Source organism: Sciurus carolinensis, chromosome 14, assembly GCF_902686445.1.
Source record: "Sciurus carolinensis chromosome 14, mSciCar1.2, whole genome shotgun sequence".
Taxonomy (NCBI): Eukaryota; Metazoa; Chordata; class Mammalia; order Rodentia; family Sciuridae; genus Sciurus; species Sciurus carolinensis.
The window spans coordinates 13796835-13819220 of NC_062226.1; the positions used below are offsets into that span (position 1 = coordinate 13796835).

At 40.6% G+C, this 22386-nt stretch overlaps 1 protein-coding gene across 2 annotated transcripts in view; it reads left to right on the forward strand.

The window, feature by feature from the left end:
* The window catches only part of LOC124964350 (complement C5), a 99127-nt gene that overhangs the window by 16224 nt on the left and 60517 nt on the right, over positions 1-22386 (forward strand). For both annotated transcript variants that reach the window (XM_047524469.1, XM_047524470.1), the window contains 14 exons: positions 818-908; positions 2406-2520; positions 4556-4682; positions 7092-7207; positions 8801-8986; positions 10201-10404; positions 11700-11909; positions 12019-12165; positions 13128-13257; positions 15051-15113; positions 16492-16689; positions 18355-18445; positions 19821-19894; positions 20830-20969. In XM_047524469.1, coding sequence (XP_047380425.1) covers positions 818-908; positions 2406-2520; positions 4556-4682; positions 7092-7207; positions 8801-8986; positions 10201-10404; positions 11700-11909; positions 12019-12165; positions 13128-13257; positions 15051-15113; positions 16492-16689; positions 18355-18445; positions 19821-19894; positions 20830-20969 — 1892 coding nt within the window. The remainder of the gene's footprint in view (positions 1-817; positions 909-2405; positions 2521-4555; positions 4683-7091; positions 7208-8800; positions 8987-10200; positions 10405-11699; positions 11910-12018; positions 12166-13127; positions 13258-15050; positions 15114-16491; positions 16690-18354; positions 18446-19820; positions 19895-20829; positions 20970-22386) is intronic.

Sequence of the window (22386 nt, forward strand, 5' to 3'; positions counted from 1 at the left end):
GGCAGACCTGTGAGCCACAGCCGCACCGACTCACCCCCTCGGTGCACAATATCCACTTCCCTCAGTCACCCGGTTGGTTTTCTGTTAACTGTAGTGCAGGTCACCAGAATCACCCTCCGATGTGGTCTGAGTTAGCGTAAAGAGAAGACAGAGCCATTTCAGCAGACTGAATTGTTTTCTCTTAGGCAATCAAGATACCAAAGAGATAAAAGAGAAAAATTAAACCCCTGCCTCCTTTTGGTCTTATTTTTAAATTTGACATTGATGTACATTCTTCTATATAATTGTGAGTTCTCTCCTTACAAAAGCCAGAGTTGTATGCTGGCACTTGCAGACTGGATGCATTTTATCTGCTAGACAAAAAAAGGGGGGGCACTGGGGAGAGATAATAATAGGGAGATAATAATTCTGCATAATAAACCAGAATTTTCCATTTCTATTTTCAACTTAATAAATACTCATTGAATATAAAGTATGTGAAAGACTTAGGGGAAGGATGAAGGGAGATAGAGAAAAACAGAGAATGGTCTTTCATTTGTTTGAAGGAGCCCATACCTAGTGGAGGGAATAACCTATTGCCCGTAATAAATGCTATCACTAAAATGGAAGAAGCCAGGTGCTTCTGGTGGGGAGGCTGGACTGACTGGACCAGGAAGGTTCCCCAGGAGCATTGCTGCTGATGGCGGTGACGATGCCAAGGCAGATGTGGTGCTGATGGTGCAGCCTGCCCAACTGTGCCAGCAAGGAGAGCCCTGTGCTGTGTCTTCAAGGCCTCGCTCATTCATTCAGTATTATTTTTTCTCCTCTTTATTTTCAGTCTTGCCACATTTTTCTGTATTAATAGAACCAGAAGGCAATTTCATTGGTTACAAGAATTTTAAGAATTTTGAAATTACTATAAAAGCAAGGTAAGAAAGTTCTGTTTTTTCAGATTACCCGGCTAAATTAGGAAACATCGTGCTCAAAGTTTATTTGCTTATTCTGATTTTAGTTTTGTTGGTTATTCATTAGTGAAAAGAAAGGAAAAAGAAAAGGTCCTAAAGACTTAAACGCTGTGTGTATGTTTGGAAACCAGGATGACTGAGCTTATCTGGGCTGAAATATGAATCCTTCACTTCTTGTCATTTTTAATGGCTTACTCAGCCAGCAAAAGCTCCATAACCATTTCAAGACCCATGCCTTGATGTCACCCCTGTTTCCTAGTCAGTGGGCAGTTCTGCTGATCTGGGCCAGGCTGATGTCAGCTGGGCTCACCCACATGTCTACACTCAGTAGACAGGTCATTTGGGGGGTGGGGGTGCTGGTCCAGGAAAGTCTTATTCATCACATGTCTGTCAACAGCTGGTAGGGAGGGGCACTCCCGGTGCCTGGACCACGCATGGATCCTCCCCAGCAGGCCAGCCTTTAGCCGCAGCAGTGCTCTGACAGAAATGCCAGCAGGAAAGTTCCCTGGAGGCCCACGCTTGGTCCTGGCACACCATGACTTCCCCGTGTCCTTTTGTCCAAATCAAGGTACAGGGCCAGCCCAGAGGAAGTGGGCTCCTCCACACCTTCTGCAGGCCAGGACTGCAAATGTCGTGGATCCAGGGAGAGGGAGAGAATTGGGGTCAGCGTTGCAGCCAAGTATGGCAAGAGCCAAGGTCATTTAGAAATGTCAGTATAATGTAGTTGTTAAAAGCCAATTTATACAGCACATGTGTCCGCACAGCACTTCTGCATAGCACAAGTGAAAAAACTGAGGTAGATAAATGCTAGATAAGTTACTCAAGATCACACAGCTAGTAAGTTGCACAGCTTGTTGGCTCTGGAGCCCTCGCCCTCAAACGCTGCCCCATACAGCTTCTTTTGTAGCATTTACTCGTACATAAAATAGTGTCATTTAGTCTACATCCATGTAAATGGCACACTTTAGAGAAAATTATAGAAACTAACCTCTTGTAATGCAGTTTGTTCAAACTGTGAATAAGGAAAGTTAGCTCTTGCTATAGTATTATTTGCTATGTAGAAAATTCACTTTATTCTTACTCTAATTCTAAACTAGAAAGGAAATATGCAGTTTACATTTTTTTCAAGAGAACTATCTCACAACAGTGATATCAGCATGCTCCTTTTAAAGACATAAAAGAAAATTGGGAATCACTCCCTACTAATGTCAAGATCATCCAGGAAGCCATGTGGGCTGGAGGAAAGGCCCTGGAGTTAGGTGTCTTCTTCTCCCCAAGATCAGCTCCTTCTTTTCTCTCATAGTAGTAAAAGTCCATACTCCAGCTTTCTTAGTGTGGCTTTATGAAGTGTAATAGTAGATGAAGTGTATCAAGTGCTTTATGTGATTTCAGATCATTACAGTTTATCTGATTGCTATTGTAACCATGTTGGCAACACAATTTTATGGTATTGTTTGACAGATATTTTTACAACAAAGTAGTCACTGAGGCTGAAGTCTATGTCACTTTTGGAATAAGAGAAGATGTAAAAGATGATCAAAAAGAAATGATGCCAAAAGCAATGCAAAACACCAGGGTGAGATGCTAAGCCGTGTTCACTCATAAGGATGGCGTGAGCGCTGCAAGGTTGTTTCAGAACCCTCTGGTCCAATCCCTTGTTCTTCCTCGGTGCAGAAGCTGATTAACATCCTCCACTGGCTTCCAGTTGCCCCTGGGATAAAGGCCAGGGCATCAGCCTCTTGCCAGCTGCTCTCAAGCCACTTCTCCCTTCCTCCCTGTCCTCCTAACCACGCCAAGTTCTCAGACTGACGGTCTCTCCTGTCTACAGGTCTTTGCTCTTTCCCGCTGTCTCCTCCTGGCTCATCTTCACCTGATTAATTCCTTCTCATTCTATATGTTTCAAAGTTGACACCCTCTCCCCAAAGCCTCCCCTGGCTCCTCTGAACTAAGATGGCTGTCCCCACTATGAGCGCCCAAGGCCCAAGCCTCTCTCATCAGACATGCGCCATACTGCCTGGCAGGTGCCCACCAGGATGATTTTCATCCTCAGGGAACATTTAGCAATGCTCAGAGTCATTTATGGTTATCACGACTAGGGAAGAGGGTACTACTGGCATTTAGTGGGTAGAGGCAGGGATGCCCCTAAACTCCTAGGAAGCACAGAGCACCCCTCCAAACAACAAAGATTATCCTGTCCAAAATGTCAGTAATGCCAAGGGGAAGAAGTCCTTCTGTTGGGATGGCTTATTTACTTATTTATCATTTTAGATATTAAACTCTTTGCAGGTCCAAATAATTCCCATTATATGGCCAGAGACAGTATATCTCCTTGCAAAGAGTAGGTGCTCTGTAAATATTTGTGAAGTTATTTGTTCATGGTAAAGGGCTAGTGATTGCTGGAACTTAGATTAGAGCCCTGGCCCCTTTCCTCTTATTTAGCATTCTTTACATTATACTGTGGGTAATACAAGCTTATGTCATTTTTTCTTACTTTTGCATATTCATGTATTTTGCATCATCAATTATTTATCCTCTGTTTTTTATATTTTCAAGACATAAGTTTAATGTCATTTTTTTTCACTTCATACTGAGGATTGAACCCAGGGGCACTCTACCTCTGAGCTACATCTCCAACCCTTTTTATTTATTATTTTGAAACAGGGTCTTACTAAATTGCAGAGGCTGGCCTTGAACTTGCAATCCTCATACCTCACCCTCCTGAGTCTCTGTGATTACAGGCACATGCCACCACATTGGGAAGTCAAATTTTTTAAAAAAAAGTTTTTTTAAAATTCTACCCTAGACAATGAGACTTACAGCTACATCAGAATAGGGGTGTAGCTCAGTTCTCAAGCAAGTACTTAGCATATGTGAGACCCTACTTTCAATCCTTAGCATCAAAAAATAAAAAGGATAAAAATAAATAAAACTAGGGGCTGGGGTTGTGGCCCAATGGTAGAGCGCCCACCTAGCACGCATGAGGCCCTGGGTTTGATCCTCAGCACCATAATATATATGAAATATAAAATAAAATAAAGTCATTGTGTCCACCTACAACTAAATATATATATATATATATAAACATTTTAAATAAATAAATAAATAAAACTAAATCAGACAAACAAGTCTTCAAGTCAAATTTAGAATTAAAAAATAAGGAAAATCTATTTTTAAATATTTAAATAATATGATATGCCCTTAACATCATCTCCCTCTATTGATTGTATATTTCTCAGTTAGTGTTTAGAATTATCAACAGCCAAGTACAAACTAAGTATAAAATCCAACAAACTCTCAGCTAATGGCAGAAGCAGCATGAAAGGCCTCTGAAGGTGCATGAGGACTCGGGGGTTGGAAGAGACATCTGTGTCTCTAGTACCCAAAAGGCCTGTTGTTCCCTGTCATGTTCCAGCTCCTCCACGTCTGTAGCTCCACGGAGGAAGCAGGAAGCGACGTGCTGGCCTAACTGTGGCCTCAGTCGTCTGCCACGTGGGTGATGCTAAAACAGTCTTATAATATTTGCTTTCAATTTAGAGTCTAGATAACACATATTTTGTTAATTTCTTCTTATAAATTCTTCTCTAATGTTTCCATTTTCCCCTCTTAAAAAGTTGATAAATGGAATTGCTCGTGTCACATTTAATTCTGAAACGGCAGTTAAAGAGCTGTCATATGACAGTCTAGAAGATTTAAACAACAAGTACCTTTATATTGCCGTCACAGTCATAGAGTCTACAGGTAAGTTTTTTTGTGTGTGAGTGTGCATGTGTATTTAACTTCTCTTGGGAAATAGTGTATCAAGGGTGCAAATGACTTATAAAGTTTCCTTATATATTTTTTCACAGTTAAATTTTACTTTCACATCATTAAAGACTGGTATTAGAAAAGAGGTCTACCACACTGTAGTTGCTAGGCAAGCCACTGGGTCCCTGCTCTGTTATCTGCAGAAAAGAGTCACAGCACCCAGGTGATATCTGAAGTGGCCGTGCAGGCATCAGGCTGGAAGGTCTGCTACCCTGTGTCTTCCCCTAAAGAGAATCTAAGCCAAAAATGAGATTATATATGCAAAAATGTTTCATGAATACTATGCTAATGAAAATCATTACTGTTCTGGTCTCCTTATCTGTGCAACAGTGAAGTTGAACTAAATGATTCCTAAATCCTTTAGATGTAAAATTCAGGATTTTTATCTAAAATTAGAGAGAATAATATTTCTGAAATGAGTATAGTAATAATTTATACCTTCTAGGGTTAGGATAAGGATCAAAGAGTCAATATAAGCAAAGCTTAAACGGTACCTGTCAAACTAACCCTACGTCCGACATCTTCTTTCTCTCTCTCCCTCTTCTTTCCTGCCTTTCTCCTCCTCCTTTGCAAGGTCTCCCTACTACCTTCCTAGCACGCTTAACATCCTGGCCAGTGCTTTAACCCTACTCTGTGGTTTCCAAGTCAAACTGTCTTGCTTCTATTATCTCTTGTTTACTAAGGAGTTATTTGTATTTTAAATTTTATATTGAACCCCCACCTAACCTTCATTAAATAATTTAATCACATTGATTAAGCCCAACATTTTTTCCATAAAATAAGAGTTAGGCCAAGCATGATGTCTCAGGCCAGTAATCCCAGCATCTTGGGAGGCTGAGGCAGGAGGATCTCAAGTTCAAAGCCAGCCTCAGCAACTCAACAAGGCCCTAAGCAACTCAGCAAGACCCTGTCTCTAAATAAAATATAAATAAGGCTGGAGATGTGATTTAGTGGTTAAGTGCCTCAGGTTCAATCCCCGGTACCAAAAAAAAAAAAAAAAAAAAAAGTTAGATCAGGTAATTCCTCTGACCTTTTTCTTGCCCTTTAAGTTTGTCCTTCTGTGGTACCAGAATAACAAATCGGAGTTATTGTGCAGTCATTGAGCACCTCACCTATACCAAATGCCCAGCAGATGTCAGAGAGTGGCAGTGACTTACCCTGGCTATTGTTTTCAGCACTGTTTCAACGTCTCTTTCTTACATTTTTGTTCCTCGATTTATCTTACCTAAATTCAGTTTGACCAATATTTATGAAATATCCAAAGTGTCGCTAAACACACAGGCTTATAAATAGGAATGATGTATAATGCCAGCACTCAAGTGGATTAAAAACTAACATCATGTAGAAGACAGAGTCCAAGAAGCAATTTCAAATGTGCTCTAAACAAAGCATTCAATGCTAGTGACCTTGAGAAGAGGGCAAGCTTCTGGACGATTGTACAGGAACCAAGAACAGGGTCTTGGTGATCAGTCTTGAAGGAAAGGGTCTGGAGACAGGGATGGTAGATAGGGTGGAGGGGGGCTCCTTCCATAGAGAGGGCTCACCAAGAAGCCTGGAAAATAAAGACTGGTCTTTATGGGGGAGGGTAGTACCAGGGATTGAACTCAGGGGCACTCAACCACTGAGCCACATCCCCAGCCCTATTTTGTATTTTTTATTTAGATACAGGGTCTCACTGAGTTGTTTAGCACCTCGCCATTGTTGAGGCTGGCTTTGAACTCACGATCCTCCTGTCTCCGCCTCCCAAGCCCCTGGGATTATAGGCGTGCACCTCCGTGCCTGGCTGAAGAGTATCTTTGAGAATAAGATTTTACAGTTTTACCACAGTATAAGATATGTTTGGGAGCCTCAGGGATGCGACATTGGAATGGAGTCGGAGGACACTAGAGTTTTGTATGTTCAGGTTCTCTCTCCAAAAAGCTCTTTTCTGATTCTTCTGCGTCTCTCATATCCTACTATCTGACTGAACACCTACCTGTCAGGCTTAATCTCTGGCTTGACCTTTTGCTGTCTCCTCGCTTGGTGAACAGATTCAACTGAGACTGGGGCCAGTGCTGAAAAGCAGCATCCTTCCTCCTTCCTCCTCAGTCCACTGCAAAAGCTCTGTTTGTACAGAGGCATCTACCAGTGAGCCTTCTACGTGGGCTTGGAAACTCCTCAGGTCTAAGTTCCTCTCTGCCCCTCAGAACCAAGAACTGTGTTCTACTGACTGTCAGGAAAAATGAATGAGCAGGGGAGAGAGTGAGAGAAAGAGTAAGTCTGTGGGGTCCTACAGATGATGTAGGGACCCGTACAGGACATTAGGCTTCAAATATGCTGACATCGCACTTGCCATTTCCTTAGGTGGATTTTCCGAAGAGGCGGAAGTACCTGGCATCAAATATGTTCTGTCTCCCTACAAACTGAACTTGGTCGCTACTCCCCTTTTCTTGAAGCCTGGGATTCCATATTCTATCAAGGTAGATCATTTTGCTCCTGCTGTGTCTGAGTGTGCCTCTCTGTGGGTTTCACTTTCTCTGCTGTGCACAACCCTGTCTGGTCTCTTCTCTGCGTTGCTCTCTTTGCCCTCCTTCCCATTTTGACACTTTCTGTCTCTGACTCTTCCTTCTGCCTTTTTAACTCCCTTATTCCTCTACTTTTCCTTTTTAAAATGCTAATAGTGTGAAGTCAAAACATCCTCTTAATGTTGATTGTATTTATTATTCTAGTCAATATTTCAATATTTTATAGGTTTGGGGTTGTAGCTAGTGGGAGAACACTTGCCTGGCATGTGTGATGCACTGGGTTTGATTCTCAATACCACGTATAAATAAGTAAGAATAAAGGTCCATTGGCAACCAAAAAATAGTTTTAAAGATTATAATGTTATATATTCTGTCTTTATTTTGGAAAGGTTAGAGCATGATGTTTTAATTTTTTCTTTGAGAACATTTTTCTTTTAATAATAAACTTAGGTAACCAGTAAGCCCTCTATATCCATGGTGTCTGTGTGTGTGACTTCAACCACCTGCAGACTGAACACATACAGAACTTTTTCCTTATCATTATTCCCTACACAATTCAGCATGACAACTATTTACATGAGGTTTCTATCATATTAGGTATTAAAGAAATATAGAGCTGACTTAAAGAGTAAGACTACTATGCCAGAATTTTATAAGAGCCTTGAGCATCCTCCTGGAACCAACACCCATGGATACAGAGGAATGACTAATTAAAATGCATTACTGGTTGGACGCCGTGGTGCGCACCTGTAATCCCAGCGGCTCAGGAGACCAAGGCAAGAGGATCGAGAGTTCAAAGCCAACCTCAGGAATAGTGAGTTGCTAAGCAACTCAGCGAGACCCTGTCTCTAAATAAAATACAAAATAGGGCTGAGGATGTGGCTCATGGTTGAGTGTCCCATGTTTCAATTCCCGGTACCCCACCCCCAAAAAAAAGCATTACTTACTACTTACAGTGGGCCACCAGCTTTTAAGAGAACAAGATTTACCAAGTCCAAAGCAAGCTTTAGATGTACTTATAACTTCTTACATACTTGCACAATACATATTATCACAGAATATACAGCGATACGTAGCATATTACATAATAAAATCTTTGAAATATAATATTAGTTTTTGTATCACAAAAATAAAATAAAAGGTATCCTTTTGGAAAAAAATATATATGGTGGTAAAAGATAGAAGTTAAGAAAAAAAATGTTATCTATTTATTGAATTGTTCCCAGAAGTCATTGCTTCATTTTTTCCTTTATCCAGTCCTATTTAAAGAAACCCAGAAGTTGGGTCTCGGTAGATCTTGTCACATCTTGTGGGTTTGCATAAGGAATGATATTTATGTTCTGAGTCTGACTGATATATGGGGGAATTCACTCAAAATGATTAAACTGAACACAATTGAACATTTCTATATGTCACAAACACACTTCTTACTCAATTAACTGTAATGAATTCATGCCACGGTGGAGAGGAAGGAAAATGACTCAGAGTTGTTGGGCTTCAAAGGACATGATGAGCTGTTGACATGGATGGAATTGTTCTGACAAACAGGTGCAGGTCAAGGATTCTCTGGACCAGTTGGTGGGAGGGGTCCCTGTGACCCTGAATGCACAAAGCGTGGATGAAAACCAAGAGACGGCGGACTTGGAATTGCAGAAAAGCGTCACACGTCTGGATGATGGAGTAGCCTCGTTTGTGGTTAATCTCCCATCTGGAGTGAAGGCACTGGAGTTTCATGTGAGCTGAATCTCTGGCTGTATTTTCTAGGACAAAGTGCACTTTTGACTGCATGTTTTGGCAAGTGTAGAGAACAGATGTGGCAGATTTTATAAGTGAGTCCGGTGAACAGTTCTACAATTTGAAAGCAAACCAAATGACTACAAAAGACAATCTTCTAACTCATTGAATGATCCTTGAGGAAGATCCATATTCATCTGTATTTTGTTTAGGAATTAATTATTTTCTCTTACACCAATAAAACTATATTACAATCCAGAAGTTTCAGAACAGGAATAGCAGTGGACACCAGTGGTAGGAACTCCCCCTGCTACACACACCCATTCTTCATCTCTTTTCAGGGCCACATAAGGGTCAAATGTGGAAGCCTCCTTTTTTCTACTGCACAAATCACTTTACTTTAGGGCTCAATCTGATTTTCTCACAAAAAATGTTTGGGTTCCCAGTCTCAACTGAGGTATAAGTTAAATACCCAGGTCAACGACTGCAGCACACATAGACTCACTACCATCTACCCAGCCCTTACTGAATACTTGCACATTGTGCTAAGAGATTTCTGAGGAACACACTTCATAACTATTTATCAGCAGTAAGAGTTGGAAAATGTTATCTTTGCCATTTTGTGGTCAGAGGAAAGGAGACTTTGATTCCTGTTTTGACCAAATAGCTTGTCTAGAATTTATAAGTGGCAGCACCAGGATGCAAACCAATGTGCATCTGACCCCAGATCACAAGCTAGTAACCTTTCTGCTGCCTGAAGACAGATACTCCTGCCATGATACCACAGATGGTGTGTGTGATGTTCATTCCTAACTTCTGCCCCCAGTGCTTGAGTTGGTGCTACCTCCTACTCCCTCCCCTCTCCTCCCTCAGTCCCTGTCCTCCCACCCCCAGAAAGAGTCCAACTTACTCAGTATTTCAGGAAGGGAGCCAGTGTTTGTTCCTGGAGCATCTTTCTCTCTTCATTTCACCAGAATTTTCCACCATGGCCCATAATCCCATTGTTATTTTCCATAGTCTTTGCAAAGTTACTTGATACTACAGCTGTACAAACACTGGAGTACTGGAGATTCCCCCCATCCTTTGGTATTTTGCATTATGAAATTCTGAAATTTAAAAAGTAAAGAATTTAAAAGGTGTTTTTTTTTTTTTGTTTGTTTTAAATAAAAGCATGACTCATAGTCCACATGTCTTTTGGAAATTTTCCTTTTCAGGTCAAAACCGATGCCCCAGATCTTCCAGAAGAAAATCAGGCCAGCAGAGATTACCGAGCAATAGCATACTCATCTCTCAGTCAAAGTTACCTTTATATCGATTGGACTGGAAACTATAAGCCTCTGCTAGTGGGAGAATATCTGAATGTTATTGTTACTCCCAAAAGTCCATATATTGACAAAATAACTCACTACAATTTCTTGGTAAGTACAATAATGATAGATTTACATCTCATCCCCCACCTGGAGAAATCTGTTTTGCTTTTGCTTAGAGAAGCATTGGAATGATTCTTTACATTTGTAAATACAAAGCACTTTCAATCACATCACTTAGGTGCTAGAGTACCTGCCTACCACGCACCCAGTCCTGGCTTCAATTCCCAGCACCCACCCCCCAAAACATCTAATTTGAATATTAGCTTTTCAAAAACTTCTCACATAAAGCGTGATTTTCATGACCATTTCACAGATGAGGAAGGTGAGGGATAACTAGGTGATATGACTTACCATGTTCACTTAGCTCAACTGAGAAAAATTTGGCTTGAATGGAGGACCTCTGTTTCCTGATCTGATAATGCTTCTCATCAAAGAGAGAGCCTGATTAAATTACATCTCTTCTGGTCTATTTCATGGCCAAAAAGTATATTCCCACATCTAGTTCAAATATGTGCATTTTCATAAGCACAGACGGGGGAACCCCAATCCAGCTCTGAAGAATTGAGTCTTACTGTCCTATTTCAGTGCTGCCGTCAGCAGCGTCCCTACTGCCACATGCACATTTGACGGAAGGTTCGTCAGTCAGGCCTGTTGGCGAAGCCCAGGAAGGAGTGTGCAAAGGCGTTCGAGGGCTTCCCGACGATCTCCAAAGACAGAACGAATCCTGCCACAGGCCAGGTCAAGCAGGTGGTGAGGGCCTTTGAATAACTTTGAGGAAGAAATAGAAAAAAATAAATGAGGACCATACAAAAATATTGACTGGTGAAGAACAGGGAAACTGCGTATGGATTTCATGCCAAAACCATGTAAGCAGTCCTGCTCTCTAAAGACAATTTCTCAAAATATATTTTTATTGATCAATTTAAAGGATTAAAAAAAAAACTTAGCCTTCCAATTTAGAATCAAATCCATGCTTAAAACCTGAATTCCCCCAAAAGATACACTCTACCTACTCATCTTTTTTTTTAATCAATGAAACACAGGAGGACTTAGTGACAGTATATGACTAAAACAGATCTGAGTTCAAATATTAGCTAATTCTAGATATGTCATTTTCAAGTAAAAACAGTATGACTTTCAGAGTTCCTGAGCCTCAGATTCTCCAGTGGGGGCACCATGCCGACCCCACTGCTGTACCGTAAGAATTAAAGGAGTTAAATAAGTGTTAAAGTTCCTGGCACATAGTAGGAACATACATACACGTCAACCTTGTTCTCCAAGCTCCACCCTGACGCACAGGTTTTGTTTCTGTAATTTTTTTCACGGCTACTCTTTATGTTTAGATTTTATCCAGGGGCAAAATTATACACTTTGGCACAAGAGAGAAGGTTCTAGATTCATCTTACCAAAGTATAAACATTCCAGTGACTCAGAACATGGTTCCTTCGGCTCGACTCCTGGTCTATTACATCGTCACAGGAGAGCAGACTGCAGAGTTGGTGTCTGACTCAGTCTGGTTAAATATTGAAGAGAAGTGTGACAACCAGCTCCAGGTGAGACACAAATTACATGTCACAACTAGGTTGTGCTTATTTTTTTAATGGAGGCCTCTGATTAGTTCTGTCACATACAAATGTCCTTCTTTTTCACATGACCTTCTAGGTTCATCTGTCTCCAGATGCAGATACATATTCTCCAGGTCAAGCTGTATCTCTTAACTTGGCCACTGAGTCAGAGTCCTGGGTGGCAGTGGCAGCGGTGGACAGTGCTGTGTATGGAGTCCCAGGAGCCAGAAAGCCCATGGAAAGGGTTAAGTAGTGCTGTTCTGGGGTCTCTGTGGGGGGTGGGGCTCAGTGCAGCCTTCACCCAGTGTGGCCACCAGCACAGGGGAGGGCAGAGTTAAGGCAACACAGCCTGATTTTCCACAATGTCCTCAGCACCGTGGGTCTCAGGAAGGTGAGCCACGCTCAGCCAACATCCAAAGCACAGGTCAGTGCTTTTTCGTTTTCCAAATACAGATCCAAGCACTTTAAAAACACACCATCATGGTAGCAATTGCATCCTTGGAGCAAAAGCGCCCTCAACTAAGAGAGTTGGAGGATTTGGGAGCATGAGGTGGTGGTGACAGAAGAGGCACAAGAGAAGCCCGGACACAAAACCCTTGGGTTTGTTTAACTCATTAAAATCTGTGGTGCAGAAGAATTTGAAAATCACTCCATTCCTAAGTTCCCATTTATTTCCACGACACTCAGCGAGTATTGTCTTGGCTTGGGTGTCTTTGAACAAGGGAAGAACAACGTAAGAAATTGCAAAGTTGAAACTATTCGGAGAGGAGAGAACATTTGAAGTCAAAATCAAAACTGAAATAAGCCCCCAGAGCAGTCCTTCCCACTTAGAACCCAGAGCTCTCTCCTGAAAACATAAGAGGGTATGTCCTTTTTTGATTTAGCAACTTGAAATTAATTTGTTGATTCACCCCTTGTGCTTTCACTTACTCATTCATCTGGTTTAGACATTGATTGCAGCAGGTATTCTATGTACAAAACACCCTGGGTCAGTTTCTAAGAATCTCTGTTCTCAGTTGAATTTTGAATAGGCATGTATTTGTAAATATAAAACCACAAACTAAAGGAATGGAGATGGGAGATGGTCCTGGTTCTTGGATAAACCAGTGCCCTGTGCATCTCACAGGTTGGGCTAACCATCCAATGGCCAGTACCCTCAGTTCCTCATACACCTGAAGATGCTCACCGTTCCACCTTTCTGGACAGGTGTTCCAAGCTCTAGAGAAGAGTGACCTGGGCTGTGGGGCAGGTGGTGGCCGAAACAATGCAGATGTGTTCCATCTGGCTGGACTCACCTTCCTCACCAATGCGAATGCAGAGGACTCCCAAGACAATGGTAAAGCCAGCATTTATACTGAGATTGACTTTGATCACTTGCCTCCCAGATCTCTCCTTATTGTCCCTCTTCCAGAATATTCCCCACAATGATCTTAGAATGCCGTTACTGCGTAACTCCCCTGTATAGAGTGTGTCAGTGGCCTTCAAGATGAAGAGCAGATTCTTTAGCATAGCACTCAGCGCCTCCTGTGATCTTCTCCCTGGTCTTTCCATCCTTTCCCGCCCTGCTCTTCCTGTCTGTCTACACCGCACCAGGCATAGCTCTGGTCTGCTGCTGAGCTATTCACACCTCTGGGCCTTTTCTCATGGGGATGGCTTCCCCCCTATGAGCCTGGAGAAGCAAGTAGAAGAACCCTCTCCTCTAGGAGGCCTCTTCCCCACCCAGAATGGATCACTCCCTCCTGCTTCAATAGGAGCGTGTGGCAGGGACAGACCGCTTTATGACATGACAGCACTGGGTCACTGCATATCCTCACACTTAATTGTAGGTCACGTCCCACCCACAGCAATGAGGGCTCTTCAAGGGCAGCGACCACATCTTATTACCTTTCTGTGGTTTTAAAATAGTTCATGATTATTTTTTCTAACTATGCTATTTTTATTTGCTTTGTAGTAATATAGCTCAAAGAGCATATAAGAAAAATCTTTTCATGAATCTAGGGATCGCTTTTGGTATAGCCCTTTTGACAATATAAATTCTGCCAATCCAAGAACATGGGCGATCTTTTCATCCTCTGATGTCTTCTTCAACTTCTTTCTTTAGTGTTCTTTAATTTTCATTATAAATGTTTTTCACCTGGATTTATTCCCAGGGTTTTGTTTGTGGATTTGGGTGGGGTGTTTTGTTTTGGTTTGGTTTTGAGTGGAATTGTTTTCCTGGATTTTTTTTCATCAGTTTCATTATAGGTTTGTAGAAAAACGATTGATTTTTGTATGTTGATTTTGTATCCTGCTGCTCTGCTGAATTTGCTTTTATCAGCAAAGTTTTCTGGTGGAGTTTTTTGAGTCTTCTAAATATAGAATCATATCAACTGCAAATAAATAATTTCACTTCTTCTTTTCCTTTTTCTAACCCTTACTTCCTTCTCTTGTCTAGTTGCTGAGGCTAAAATTTCAAGTACCTAGTTGAATAGGAATGATAAGAATGACCGTCCTTTTCTTGATCCTGATTTTAGAACAAATGCTTTCAGTTTTTCCCCTTTGAGAATGATATTGACTTTGGGTTTGTCATTTATAGCCTTTATGATATTGAAGGTAACTTCCTCCTATACCTAAATTCTTCACTGTTTTTAACATGAGTGGGTGCTGAATTTTGTCCAAGGCTTTTCTGTATTTGTTGGGATGATGTTTGTCCTTAATTCTATTTATGTAGTGAAGAACATTTATTGATTTGCATATGTTGAACCAACCTTGGGTCCCTAGAGTGAAACCAGCTTGATCATGACATATCATCTTAGTGTGTTTTCAAATGAGGGTGGTTAACATCTTATTTAGGATTCACTCCCACTCTAAATGCTTAGGTAGTTTTCAATAACTAGTGGGTCCATACGTTTTCAGATTCAAATCCAAATCCAGATAAAACAAATCAATCTATATGACACCATGCCATAAGCCCCACTGTGATAAGACAAGTCACATTAAGATGTGTAGTGCACAGTGCCCCAGAGTAAGCGCTCCACAAAATTTGTTAAATGAATGAGTTGTGAACGTCTTAAGTACTTAGGACCATGCTGTCTTTCTTTTAGATTTTATCTTTTATTCCCTTTTTCTTTTCTTTTTTTAATTAAACAGATAAACCTTGTAAAGAAATTCTCAGGCCGAGAAGAGATCTGCAACAGATAATAGAGGAACAAGGTACTCTACAACTTTCATGCAATTGTAGAAAATTTATGGTCATATCACTCAAAAGCTGGAGAAAATGAAACATTGTGTAATTTCCCCTAATTCAAATAGAATGGATTTAAAAAAAAAAAAGATATGTATGGAAGTCTAGCTCGGTTCCCTCAGAAAGATTAATCCAAATATATCCAGTAGTCCATTTGCCATAGCCCTACTATGAGAATCATTCTGTATTAGTTTTATCTCTAAAATCTAAAATAGCATTTTGATTTGTCATAAGTATTTTTTCTCTACAAACTTCATCTGTCAATTAAATCATGTTCTTCCATTTTATTCAGAAAAATATCCATGATTTGATTAACTTTGGGGCACACATACACCTCTGTTTCTATATGGAATCTATACAATTATCTGGTCCAAGCCCCTTACTTCACAGACCAAGAAACTGAGGCACAAAACCTCAATATATATATTTCTTTTTTTTTCCTCTTTCCACATTTTTTATTGGTACATTATAGCTGTACATAATGATGGAATTCATGTTTACATATTTGTGCACACACAAAATATAACAACATAATTTGGCCAATATCACTCCCCAGCATTTCCTCCTTCCTCTCAATATATAGCTAATAGCACTTTGGTTCATTCATTGGAAAATAATTCTAATAGAAATTATTTCAATGGTAATATGACAACTGATCATCTTATAGTAAAAAGAATATCTGTGTGAGAGTCCAGAGTCTGAGTTCAGCTAAGGATCATCTTTACAGTAACATAATGACTTCTTTCATTTGCACATGAGCTGCTGTAATTCTAACCTTCATTCTTAGTCCTGATGATGTGAAAGAAGAGGTTGACTAATCTGAGCACTTTACAATGAAGGATGATGCCACTGGTGAAGTTCTACAGATCGTGTCACATCAGAAATCTTTCAAAAAGTAGGATATTTAGCGTACAGAAGGAAATTCCTGTATAATAATGATAGCCACCTTCAGATATTTAAAGGTCTTCTTCGATACTTAACTTACTATACTCAAAATGTGCTGAACCCTAAGTGCCATTTTCAAAAGTCAGTACTGGGGCTGGGGATATAGCTCAGTTGGTAGAGTGCTTGCAAGCACAAGGCCCTGGGTTCAATCCCCAGCTTGCCCCCCCCACCAAAAAAAAGTCAGTAGGTAGTTTAGTTGCAGGAAGTCCTTTAACCATTTAGTGTAAATTGGGATGGACCACCTGGTGGGGTCACATTCTCCCTATTCTGGTCTAATTCCTAGGACAGACTGGTCAGTCAACTAAGTATGGCTACCGTGGGTAAGGGGGCATTTGGTAGAGACCAAATGAGAGATGCCATGACTCAGCCTGATCAAAGGTACTTGTATCATTATTCTTTTAGCTGCTAAATACAAACATCAACCGCCAAAGAAGTGTTGCTATGATGGAGCCCGTCGTAATGATGATGAAACCTGCGAGCAGCGGGTGGCACGAATCACCAGAGGCCCATTCTGTATCAGAGCTTTCAATCAATGTTGTATCATCGCAAACGAGTACCGAGCTGCAAATCCTCATAAAAATATCCAGTTGGGAAGGCTGCGTGAGTATGACATTTTCTGTCAGAACTGCCCAATGTGGAGAATGGTGTGTAATTTTATGCTGCTAAGAAAAGCAGTTTTCATGCTACAGTCGAAAGTAGAAACAATAGCTTATAAGTGCTGACAAAAAGAAATCTATCATTTTTGGAAAATCAAAGAGATGTAGTACAGAGCAGAGGGCACTAATCCAGAGCCAAAACCCAGTGAAAACCTAAAACCAGCTCAGTTTGTAAATGTGAATGACTCCTTATTCTCTGTGAGCTCCAAGCAAGAAAGTTGGACCCGATATCTCCAACATGCCTTAGAGTTCTATCGTTCTGTAGTGCCGTGGTGTTACAGCCATTGAAAATGGTTTATATCTACACTGACCAAATACATAGCAAAAGCATTTTAGATCTAGCCTAAGTTTACTTGTACTTATAAAAGTTGAAATCTTATTTTTGTTTCAGCCATAATAAATGTTCCCAGAATTTATAAAACTCTCTTTAATGTTTTTGAACTTTTAGGACTTTCATTTATATATCATCTTAAAGAAAACAAACAAAAGCAGATAGCCTTTAAAAAAAACAAAGAAAAACAGAGTGGTAGCTTCTGCTTTTACCCTGAGTGTTTTGCCTACCTATGTATTTTAAACATTGTCTTGGGCTGGGGAGATAGCTCAGTTGGTAAAGTGCTTGCCTTACAAGCACAGGGCCCTGGGTTCAATCCCCAGCACCGCAAAAAAAAAAAAAAGAAACATTGTCTTCTCAGAAGAGGATGCATTTCAACACATATAAATGTTATAGCCATCTATCAAATATCAAAACCATGTCATTAGGTATAATTAGGTTTTTTTCAATTTTGGGTTTATTACAGCATTATGATGGAAAGTTCAATACATATATATATACATACATATACATATATATATATATATATATATATATACACACACACATATGTGTGTTTGTGTTTATGTGTGTGTGTGTGTGTGTGTGTGTGTGTGTAACTCCCCCTCTATGGCCCCTTCATCTCTGGAGACGCTACCTGTCTTTCTAGGCAGCTGTGCTGCCTTCAAGACCACCAGGCTGTGTGTGGCCTCCCTGGCTGCCCTGCCTGTAAACTGCCTCCAAGCAGTAAGCTGGGGCGATTTTAGGGCTCCCTCCTCTCAGGGGTCATAGTCCCATGATGTTTATGCCCTAAGGGCTGAAAACTGTTGCTTTATATATTGTGTAGAGTTTTCTAGGTATCTTAGGCTGAGGGATAAATCCAATACAACTTGGATAGAACCAAAAGTTCTGATTATTTTTATTAAAGTAAATATAAATAAAACATTGAGGTACTGCAGGGAATCACATAAAATCCCCATTTTCTAATAATAGACACAATTATTAAAATTGTAGTAGTGATTATAACCTTATAGATTAGCCAGTACCTTGTATAACCTCAGTAGAACTAAACATTTAACACTCTAAGGAAAAAATCATTAAGATATTTTTCTACTTTGTCTCATCAGTGCTGTTAGTGGAGAAATCCTATGGTTCTGCTTTGAAATTACTAAGCAAAATGTTTTATTGGCCTTTTGGAAAACACTTAAGTAATAGATTAACAGTCATATTTAAATTTCATCTTCAAAGAGAATTTATATTGTTTTTCCATAACCGAATATGCTTTCCCCCACTCTCTAGATATAAAGACCCTGTTACCAGTAAGCAAGCCAGAAATTCGGAGCTACTTCCCAGAAAGCTGGTTATGGGAAGTTCATCATGTTCCCCAAAGGTATTATACTTCTCTCATGTTCCTCTGAAAAAGAATGTGGAAAATGAAAATGTTTTGGCCAAAAATCTCGATGCTACTCATTCCCCATAGTTTGCTTTAGAGTTAAGATGATCTCACCATCTGGTCCAATTTTGTTGTTTAGCTTCATGATTTTTTTGTTCGTTTGTTTGTTTTGAGTTTGTTCTGTTTTACGATGTACTTTGCTGTGATAATTCCTTCCAGGGCAGCATTCATCATTGGTAAGGGAGAGTACTCTTCCATTCCATTTCGTTTCCCTTTAGGGTCCCTTCACTACATGTAGCTCTGTGCTCTGCACCACAGTAAGCAGCTGTTTTCATCCTAAGAATGAAAGAATCTGTACTATAAAACAAACATTGATAAACAAAAAGATAAGTTATTTTGTTGTTAAAGTCTTATTTGACACATCTTAATGGGATGGATGCTTGTGCTGGATCAGGCACTGAGAACAGTGATAGGTAATTCTGAGTCTCCAGGACACATTATTTCCAGGGTCAGAGCCAGCAGTAGTTTCCTCATGGGTCTCCTTGTCCTCACCCTTGTCCCCTCTGGTTCTTCCTCCACACCCTTGTCCATTTCATCTGACACTGCTCAAGCTAACACTTCTGGTACTGCCCAGTGATTGCATTAATCACCCTTTCCCATCAACCCTGTTGCCCGTATCACAGTATTCTAATGGTCTGTTTACTTCCTGTCTTTCTCATTAAAATGTAAATACCTCAAGGGTAAAAACTAAACCCAGATTACTTTTCATATCCAGGACCTGGTCTAAGATCCTACTTGTAGAGGTATGAAAAGAAAATGTGCTGATAAACACATGCGGCCTCTGACCTCTCTTAGCATCTATTGGTACAGCTATTACAGTGAAGTACAGTTTATTTACTTAAAGATTTCTCCCACTAGACTATAAACTGATGGAAACAGGACTAAAAGGGACAAGTGCTGTATATTCAGTACTTGAGATGGTACTGATGCAAAGCTGGTCCCCAAGAGCTGCAAACAAATATCCACACTTATTCATAATCAGAAAATTTGGGTTTTATCAATTTGTTGTGAGCAATGTTCGGCTATATTACTTTGCTTTCCTATTTTAGAACATACCATAAACATAGTTTTTCTTTGCCTTAGATGCTCTGAAATGCATCCTTGAGTGCTCCCCTTATAATGCCTAAAATCATGGAATAGAATGGAGAACTGCTGAATATGTTTTTGTTGACAAGTCTTTCCCTAATACCTGACCTGATTTTGTCTTAGGATTTTTTTTTTCTTTCTTCTAAAGAAGTAAAAAGCAAACATTCTGTCAAGTTGGGTTATTCAAAGTTTTACTGCATTTGAACATCAACATTTTAACTTCTAGGAAACAGCTGCAGTTTGTGCTCCCTGATTCTCTAACCACCTGGGAAATTCAAGGTGTTGGCATTTCATATGGTGGTAAGAAAACCGAAGTTAAATGCTCGTTTAAGGAGTGATTTGATTAGCAAGATGTAGTTCCTCGTTCCTGTGTGTTCAGTTTACCCAGGACTTAAGTGGCGTCATTAAAAAAAATATTCTTCATGTATTAGGAGACTTAGACATACCCACACCTTTGAGCCTAGTGATCTCTTCTTTTGTTCTTCTATTAGCTGTCATTTTATTAGTGCAAGTGTCACGTCCCTATTTTCTTTCACTTTTCTCAGTGACTAGGAGCTTGAATTGAGTTAAAAATAAATACGTGACTTCCCTCTTGGCCGAATGCCCCTTTGTGACGACTTACTTTATGAATAACTTCAGCATTGGCTTTGTTTGGTTGTTTGCTGTTTTTCTTTTCACAAAATCTTATTTTCCACAATCAAAATTTTATGCCAATTTTTGCAGCCAATCATAAATATCTAAAAGCCAATCATGAATGCTTATTAGTTAATAAGCACTTTGATGCTTTAAGTAGAATTAAATATTTATTGAACGAATAAAGGTGTCTGTAAATAACAATAATTATTAAAGATTACTGAGGCCTGATGGCACATGCCTATAATCTCAGTCACTGGGGAAGCTGAGGCAGGAGGATCTCAAGTTCAAGCCAGCTTTGGCAGGTTAGCGAGGCCATAAGAACGTAGCGAGACCTTGTCTCAAAATAAAAAAAATAAAAAGAACTGGGGATGTGGCTTAGCGGTTAAATGCCACTGGGTTCAGACCCCAATACCCCCCCCAAAAAAAGAATAAAGACCAATGAGCAGAAAATTCAAGGATATGGATGATAGCACAGAGAAAAACACGATGTAATATTCTCCCTACCTTGACGTAAAGCTAATGTGAGACATTTCAGTACTAACAAAAAAGGACTGGAGTTCCCTGATCTGCCCCTGCTGTGCTTTTCCTTTGCACTGAAGGTTTGTGTGTTGCTAATACCCTGAAGGCTACAGTGTTCAAAGACGTCTTCCTGGAAATGAACATCCCATATTCTGTTGTGCGGGGGGAACAGATCCAACTGAAGGGAACTGTTTACAACTACAGGACTTCTGGCATGATGGTGAGTAGGCATTCGTGGTGTGGGAGAAGAAATGGGATTCTGGGAATGTCCTTGGCGTGATTATCATACACACTAAAACAGAAATTCAGCTCAGTTCAGAAATATAAGCCACAAAGAGTGTGGCACTGGATGTGCAGCGTGGTACAAGAAGGGATGCAGAGGGAGGAAGGGTTGAGACCAGTGTTCATGTAACTCCAGAACAAAATGCCCAAGACAGTCCATGTGCTCTGGCAGTTCAGAGAGGGGCGAGTTCACGTTCAGTTCGTCTAACACCTTTGAGTTCCTTGATCTCCTTGACCCTACCTCCTCTTTCCTTGTGTCCATTTTAGCTGTTCATATGCATCTTAACTTTGGGGATCTTGACATCCTCCCAGGAGTCTTGATTTCAAACATCTCATCCTTGGGTCACAACCTCCTTCCTGTCCTCTGACTGGCTACCCCTGTGGCCTCCACAGCCATGGCTCTGCAGCACTGGCCAAACCTCCAGTCTACGACTCGATCACTTTTTAATTAACTATGGGCCCTCTGCCATTTTTACTTTAGTCCTCGTACAGGTTATAGTTCAGAAGCCATCATTATAGCCACACTGATTAAGATGACGTCGACTCCCTTGATCCTGTCCCTCCAGTACAATCCGTGAAGGACTCCAGCCCTGAGGGGACCCACCACTTGTCTCCCCTTTGCCAGCACACCTCTAAGAAGTGTACCCAGGCTGGCTGGCTGCCCTTGAAAATCACAAACACAAACTTCATATGGGATCCATTGTGGTCCTCATATCCAACTGCATATTATTCTTATGTGTTCTAATTAGTTATACGTGACAGCAGAAGGCCTTTTGACACATTGTACACAAATGGAGCACAACTTCTCATTCCTCTGGCTATACATGGTGCAGAGTCACACGGGCCGTGCACTCATGCATGTACATCGGGTAACAATGTCCGACTTATTCCACCATCCTTCCCACCTCCAAACCCCCTCCCCTCACCTCACTGAAGTTCCTCCATTCTTCCCTAGTGCCCCCCCCATTATGGATCAGCATCTGCATATCAGAGAAAAATTCAGCCTTTGGTTTTGGGCGTTGACTTATTTCACTTAGCATGACATTCTCCAGCTCCATCTATTTACTGGCAAAGGTCATAATTTCATAATTCTTTAAGTCTGAGTAATATTCCATGTAATATTCCATTGTGTATATGTACCACATTTTCTTTATCCATTCATCTGTTGAAGGGCACCTAGTTTGGTTCCATAGTTTTGCTATCGTGAATTGAGCTGCTATAAACATTAATGTGGCTGCATCACTGTAGTATGCTGATTTTAAGTCCTTTGGGTATAAACCAAGGAGTGGGATAGCTGGGTCCAATGGTGGTTCCATTCCAAGTTTTCTGATGAATCTCCATACTGCTTTCCAGAG